Source organism: Coenobita brevimanus, chromosome 112 (genome assembly GCF_032717465.1).
Source record: "Coenobita brevimanus isolate Jiangsu-jjx chromosome 112, ASM3271746v2, whole genome shotgun sequence".
Taxonomy (NCBI): domain Eukaryota; kingdom Metazoa; phylum Arthropoda; class Malacostraca; order Decapoda; family Coenobitidae; genus Coenobita; species Coenobita brevimanus.
In genome coordinates this window covers 35475963-35484163 of record NC_137065.1, presented here as the reverse complement: position 1 = coordinate 35484163, position 8201 = coordinate 35475963, and the positions used below count along the sequence as shown (strand labels likewise).

At 41.4% G+C, this 8201-nt stretch overlaps 1 protein-coding gene across 1 annotated transcript in view; it reads left to right on the top strand.

The window, feature by feature from the left end:
- Window positions 1-4639, top strand: part of LOC145418163 (protein turtle homolog B-like) — a 76136-nt gene extending 71497 nt beyond the window's left edge. Inside the window, exons 15-17 of the mRNA XM_080286685.1 lie at window positions 1109-1222; window positions 1545-1552; window positions 4190-4639. Of these exons, the coding sequence (XP_080142811.1) occupies window positions 1109-1222; window positions 1545-1552; window positions 4190-4639 (572 nt within the window). The remainder of the gene's footprint in view (window positions 1-1108; window positions 1223-1544; window positions 1553-4189) is intronic.
- The last annotated feature ends 3562 nt before the right edge of the window (window positions 4640-8201 follow it).

Sequence of the window (8201 nt, the reverse complement as noted above, 5' to 3'; positions counted from 1 at the left end):
TCGTTAGGAATCTAATCAATTGCATTTTTATTTTGAAAGACACTTTAGGTTAATTAGTTTTTGCAAAGTCAATACCGAGGCAATGTTACAACTCTTAAAGAAACCCTTGGAATTACCTGGTTTGGAAAAATATACTAGGTGAGGAATTCTGCTGTTTTGCCTATGTATTCGGTGGCTACCCACTCTGTACTTTACGTGAGAGTATTCGGGATCAAGAGGATACTTACCAAGGGCGAGATCAACATTAATGCACAATGAAGAATTTGGCATCACTGTGTTAGCTATACTCCCATCTAGAGCAGTGATTCTTACTTAATATTTTGGATGCAAAGAGGACTTTCTCAGCTGATGAGTTAGTGTGGTGTTAGCCAGATTTAAATTGGTGTCTCTTTACCTTAACAGAGGAGTTTAGAGACAAATTTTCAACCCTTTGGATTTTAGTGGTCTGTCTCAGCCGAAAAAAAAAATGAGGTTGTCCAAAGTAGATTTTGTTACGCTACTAAAGAGATCAATGGATATAGACTACACGATTCTTGATCTCTTTTTTTCCCACCATATTCGGGATTGATGTATTTCGTTACATATTGCGTCTGGCGACATTCCGTAGTGATGAGAAACTGTATGGAAGTTGTGGCGAATAAACTAGACGTGACTGCAAGAACTTGTAATTTGGCTCTGTTACTGTCGCAGTTGCAGTGCTACCATCGTGTATAATCTAAATCTAAAATGCATCAGAACAGCATCTGTATGTCATTTCTGAACATTTTTATCAGAGTTATGAAAAATGTTCAAATAAACTGCTTATACCTTCTGCATGTTTAGATATTTATGTATTCAAAACTGCAGCTCCTGTCGCTCTTCCTGACGCTAGCTATATTGATAGTGTATATTTATATACTGTTGTGTCTCGGTTCTTGTCTCCCTTACTATTACCTTATTATTTTTTTATCTGCATCGTAGAAAGTCAGGTGAACAGGAGCAACGTACTACGGTATTTTCTTCTATATGTATTGCCACTTGTGGGACGGTAAGAGATCTGGGGTGAAAGTAATAACGAGGTACGCAGGGCAGAGGGGTGACGCTGATGACTCTTTTGTTTCGATGTCAGAGTGCGAGTCGTGGGCGGCTGAAGGGGTGAACACCATCAGTTCTGCCTCGCTGCCCACTACCTATGCCACCTTACCCAGGACACACCTTTGTACACACGCACCCCATCAGGTACGTCATACTGCATGGCATGTCACCTCTAGGCACATTCTAAGCACGAGGTAGTTTATAAAAATCAGAAGACAAAAGTGTTGCCTACGCTGTTGTCGTCATGTAAGATCGGCCAAACACTTCGTTCGGCTATGACATTCTGCTACATAATTATGTGTCCAATATAATAAGGACTTAGTCTTACATTAGATATTGTACCTCATCTGTTTATATACGAGGTCTGATTGAAAAGCATTCAACCATATATATATTTTTTTCTCTCATAAAGCAGTTGTCTGTATGCTCGAACATGTTCAGCGCTTCCGCCCAGCCCAATCGCAACCGAGGAGCGTGTGTCTGAGGAAGTCTTTTTCTTGCTCGTCACATTTGCGCTTTGTGCCGCGAGGACCGAGCGAATCAAGCAACGTTATTGCATCAAATCTTGTCATAACCTTGGACGCACGCAGTCTGATACCAGCAAAAAGATTCAGCAGGATTTTGTCCATGAAGCTATGGCTAAAAAAGGCACGCCAGGTTCGGAGCAAGGTGAAGCTCCTGCTGACAGCTTTTTTCCGACTACCAGCATGTTGTTCATTACGAGTGCACTCCAGAAGGCCAGTCAAAAATGAATACTACCTCAGAGTTCATCGCCAACGGAATGCAGTGCATCGCAAGAGACCAGAGTTGTGGGAGGCGCAGTGCTAACACCTCCACCACGACAACGCCCCAGCCCACTCATCCCATCCCATCCCATCCAGAATTTTTTGACCAGACGGAGGATCACTCAGGTCCGACAAGCTTCCTACTCTCCTGACATGGCTCCCTGCTATTTTGGCCATTTCCTAAACTGAAGATGTAGCATTCCTAAAAACTGTCTTTACAAAATGCATCCAGCAATGGAGGTACCGCTGGGCTAAGTGAGTCGAGTCCCTAGGCGCAAACTTTAAAGGGATTAAAGCCTGAACTCAGGAAGTTTGCTTTTTCTTCCCCTCTTGCTAATGGTCGGATACTTTTCGATCAGACCTCGTGTGTATATTAACATTACATCTATCTATCTATCCATCTATAGATAGATAGATAGATAGATAGACATATAGATAGATAGATAGATAGATAAATGAACTTTCAGATCACATATTAGCCTACTATTATCTATAAGCTGTACAGCTAAAGCCTTAACACTCATTTTTCATTATCACAGTCTGCTTCTCTCACTAACTGTCAAAGAAAGGAAGTCTTTTTCCATTAGTTTCCAGTATTCGGCTGGAAATTTTTGTTAACTGTAAAGTCTGTATCACATTTATTATTTATCAGAATAATAAATTATTTTTCTATACCCGATTAATAATAAATGAACGATGTATGGCAAATTATTTTAATCAAATGTACAATCGCATGGTGTTATTTCTTTTCACCTGTTACGCATATTATTAAGACCAAGGTTTTCTCTCTTGAGTGTGTTGCCTAAGCCTCTCATCAGCCTGTGGAGCTCGGCGCACCTGTTATATTACCCAGACGCCCACATCATGAGAAACCAGATTAAATTTCATATCGCAGATTTGCATATACGGCAACGCTTTTGGTCATAAGGCTTTTTATTTTTCATGCTACATTTAAAGCGATTTAATTTTACACGAAGCATGCGATGTTTTGTGCACCTCTTTTATTCATGGTGGAACTGCATACTGCCTCGGCATCCATTGTAATTTAGAATTATACATGCACGTGCAAGCATAATGGTGAATGACTAATAAGAATACATATGAAATTATTTACTATCCTTACATTACTAACTGTTTTGAATATCTGATGTTCTAAGGCACAGTGAGATTTGTCATATACCAGAAAAATATTATGTTTCACACTGGCATGATGATGTCTGTGCTCCAGGGCAGTGTGTGCTGCTCACCACGAATTAGATTACGAATTCCTAGCCGGTTATTGCATTAGTGGCGGCGACACCGAATATCACATAGGAGAATTACTGCACCAGGCCGGTTTTCATTATAATGTATGTTAGGCTTAATGCTTGTCTTTGTATGAACCTCTGCTATACTCTGTTCACTTTACCTTGGCCCAGAACTTCTCTTTCCATCTTCAGTGTAGAGCTGTAACAAGAGGTAAACATTAGAATATAGTGCTGGTCACGAAGAATCGCTGTGGAGAGGATGCAGAGCAGCAATATTGTCTTTTTCCTGGCACTGAGCTACGTGAAATATGCTGCAAAATGACAAAAATCATGGCCAAGTTAAAGTGAATAGAATATAGTGATGTCGATTCAGGTTTTACATTTTTACCTGCCACGAAGAGGACAGGTCTATAAGTGGTACACCTGGGGATCTTTTTTTTTCTCTCTCCCTTTTTTTTACTTGCGGCGAAGTCAGCAGGTCTATAAGTGGAACACCTGGGGAATTTATTTTTTTCTTCTTCAAGGAAAGCTCGAATATCTGCTCTTTGAGAAATTTGAGCAATTTTATTTTTATGAAATACAAAGTTTCTCAATTTGAAATTTTGAACTGATTTAACATGTCAGATGTTGCGTCAGTTGACGCATCTGGTGACTGTTAGGCAATTCTCAATTTCGTCTATAAGGAGACATTTTGAAGACTTTCTTATGAAATACAACGTTGCTCTGGTTAAAATTTTGAGTTGATTTGACATGTCAGGTGTTTCATCAGCTGATGCATTTCGCCGCAGGTCTATGAAGATAGTTTCTTCATGTTATATTCATCCTGATACTCACTTTCGTGAGTGATGAGGGGATGAATATATGGTGCATTTTCACTATATGCTCTGTGGGTAGTTCTTTTGTGCTTTCATGTTCCCATTTCTCCACCCCTCTCATTCCATGTATAGATGCGATATGATGATGATGATGGTGATGATGCCCACTCCAGGTAATAAGGTTGGGATAATGATTATGATGCCAACTTTCATTATTGTGGATGTTGATGATACCCTCTTTTCCCCATGTGGCACTCTCCAGGCTGAGGGTGGGGGTGAAGTAGTGTACTCTGAACTGGCGTTGGGTGCCCCCTCCACTAGTCCACAGCACCGCCATCTGAAGGGGGGCCTGGCAGCGCATCCACAGCACTGCCTCACCACCACTAAACCCCAGCAGGCAGAGGCAGTGCTGTACGCTACACTAGACCACAAGCGCACACTCTCACACTGCACAGCTCCACTCCAGCACCAACCCTACACACAACCACAACCCCCATCATCTTCCACAACCCCTACACACACCCGAAGCCACCTGAGTCCGCTGCTTGTCAACACGGGGAAGTCTCAGTCTTCGGGTACACAGCGCCAACCCCCATCTTCCTGGACTCCCTCACCTACCATACTGGGGCGCCGACGGTCTGTGCGACGGGACACACATCCTGGTGAAATAGAAGCCACGGCGCCCCTCATACCAAACCAGAAAGAGAGTTCTGTATGAGGTGAGAAGGGCTTTGTTACTATACGCATTTTTTCCACTTTAGATGAGTCTGCACTGAGCGACCAGCCAGATTCCTGAAACTCAGGAAACTGTTTACAATGCTGGATGGTAACCATATAACCAAATAACGAGGTGATGTGGAGCCTACTATGGTGCCCCCGTTAACTGGATGGAGAGACGCAAATGCAGCTCCACCCAGGAACCAAACTTCCACATTAATCCCCGCGCCTCGTTGTGGCGAGACGCTGTCAGCAGCATGGGAACATTGATTTGCTGCACGGGATGGCCCTGCCGGGGCAGTTGTTCACATGAAGTTCATGATTCTGCTCGATCAGACAGACTGGGGTTGCACAGCAGTAACAACAGCAACTTTAACTTGACCTGAAATTGTCGTCTCTCCATTTTGATTCCTGTAACAATAGATTAACACTAGAATAAGATGCTAGTCACGAAAAAGTGCTATGGAAAGAGTGTTGAGCCATTCTGTGTTTTAGTCTGCCATTGAACTACCTGAAATATACTGCAAAAGGACAAGAATATGGGCCTGGGCAAGGAAAAGCGACAATAGTTCTCTGCTAACAGGGACAATGTACGAGGTAAGTATGGATATTTTACCAGCTCAGTCTGATGTGAGCAGGCATGGCCGTTTCTACTTTGCAGGTATTAATAGTAATTTATTTGCTGCCATTAGCTTTTTCTGGTTCTTTTCTCAAAGTCGTTGCCCTAATACTAATGCTAAACCTGACAGCGAACTCGATAATAACATTTTGATTTAATCCAGTTCTGTTCAATCGGTAATGTAAATGACTAATTTTCTTTGTCCTAGAGCTGACTGTTTCTAAAATTTGGAACAGTTTTGTATTCCCCATAAATATTTGACGTTTTACGTGCCTCTTGCTTTCTTTCTGTACTTGGAAATTTTAACATCACTGACTGCCATTCTTTTTCCGTATGTATCTCAATGTGAAGTTGGTGTTCACTAACAAGCGACTTTCGATCTCAGTTTGTGCTCTTCCTTCATTGTTATTAACGATTACTAACATGGATAATGGTTTTATTGCTTAGTCTTCCATTCTCTCTCTCCTCCCAGTAACTTCAGTACCACAAGCAAGCCTTAAATACCTCTTACTTTCACCGAAACCTTCATATTTAATAAATCATTTCTCATTTATTTACCAGTAAAAGTTTGCCTTGCAGTTATTAGTTTAGTGACCTCTCGTGTCCTCCAGTTTTCCCAGCTGCAATATATTTCCTGCACCCCTCTGGCCTAACTCCAATATACCCTCACTAATTTTCCAGGGATTTAAGCATTTCCCACATAGCTTTCATTACATTATAACCACGCAGTTTTAAAAATATCTGAATTTTTAGTTTCGGCAGTCATTGCTATATTTATACAACATTTTACGGCTCATATCAATATTTTTATCCTAGTAACTTCACTTATTATTATATATTTGGTTGCCTAACAGTTTCAAGTCATCACTTTTTATTCAGCATCAGCTATGTCTGAATTATGACTAGATATATCCTGGAGTATGTCTGTATTCTTTGGAGACGGAAGGATATCATGGCTGAAGGTGAAGGCTCATCCCTCATAAATGATCCCCCATTGTCTTGAGCCAGTATTTATGAATTCCTGTGTCAAAGTTTGTGGATGTCGCTTTTCAGTAACCAGGTCTCCTTTGGTTGTGCAACATTTATACATACAACAGGTCTGAGGTAATGGTTTAACCTTTGCGTTTTCATGTTTAGGTCCATTCGTGTACCCTACCTTCCCTTGCCTGATCATAGTTTATGCATACAACTCAACACACACACACACACACACACACACACACACACACACACACACACACACACACACACACACACACACACACACACACACACACACACACACACACACACACACACACACACACACACATAGACCTTAGAAAAATGTGCAGCTTGTTGAGTTTCAAAGATGCAGGTTCCCTCTCTGTTCTAACATTACCCAAATATCACTCGTAGACCTACATGCCATTATCTCAGTACCTAGGGGATCTTTGGTTATATAATGTAACACACTTGGAAGGCCTACAGTAATGGACTTGCCGAATGATCACAAAAGTTCACTATAGTATGCTACCCAGGTAAAAGACAAATGGAGATTCATTTGGCGTTCATCAGTCAGAGGAAGAAATTTAAGTATAGATTTTCATGGACAGGGAAACTTTAAACACATTATTCTGTGCCAAGATTTTGTCGCTTCATAATTAAACTTGCTCTTTTCAGAAGCCAGAAATGGGAACACTGTGGCGGAAATCTGAGAGGTGAGAGTTCAGGTCCCTCTTTCACAAACTACTAATCATTTTCCCGTCGTAACTAAAATTTGTTCTTGAAGGATGGACAAGAAAAGAGAGTGCTAATGGCAGAAATTACATCCCCATATTGCAGTTATATATATTGTGAATTTCAATGTGGGGGTAAATTTTCTGCCATTTAAACTATTCATTGTTCTGTGGCATTTAGACCCAGTGTGGTGAAGCTGCTTATGTCTTGTTCTTCCTAGTGAAGCATATCTTAGTTACAATGGCCAGTTGATGGTAAGAATGTGAATCGTGGCCTAGAGCTGTGGGCAACCTTTAGCTGGAGAGTGGGGAGAACTAGTGGGGCAGTTAAGACCCTTGCTACGATATATCCTTCAAGCTGAGTATAAAATAATAGAGGAAGTCATGAAAAAGTCAGGAATCAGAGTAATGAAGGGTGATGGAGTATCTCTTTATTTGGAAGTCAGATTAAAGAAAAACGCCAAAATTATGGAGGTTAACTGGCCATGTGGAGAGGATGGAGGGTGAGAGATTGACGAGGAGAGTGTATGTGAGTGAGGTGAAGGGTGAGAGAGGGAGGGGGAGGCCGAGGATGAGATGGAGAGATGGAGTGTAGAGGTATATGAGAGGGGGGGGTGAGGTGGGAGCAGGGCAGTGAAATGGCAAGGGACAGGGCGACGTGGAGGCGATTTGTTTGTGGCCGCCCCGTACGGGATTGAGGCGTCTGGCGATAAATAGATAGATAGATAGACAGGATTGGAGCCTCTGCTTCTAATGGACTGAATTTTGTGTAACTTTTTCACAGCAAACAGAACATTCCTAACCTGAAGTGTAAATTGTCTTGTGAAGGTCTGCAATAATTTATAAAACTGTCATTGTAATGAAGGGATAGGTAAGAATGGAATAACAGCCCCATTTGAACTCAAGATTTTTTTTTCCCAGCAGGAGGAGCATAAGCAAATAATCCTCATGCTGTAGCAAGGGTTAATTTTAGTTGATTCTATTTCTTTCGCTGTGTGTAGTGTTCGGACTGGGGAAAAAATCTGGCAGTGGCAAACATAAACTATTAATGGCATTGTTAATACGGTGTTAAGGGTATACCATGGACTTTTTATGTCGAAAACATGTTTCATGGAAACGAATGCGCTAGCTCAACGCCACTATATAGGATGGTGCAGAAGAGTCTTAAGAAAATGCAGTAATATTCACTACGGAACTTTTTTTTTTCTCATGAAGTACTGTCTTCG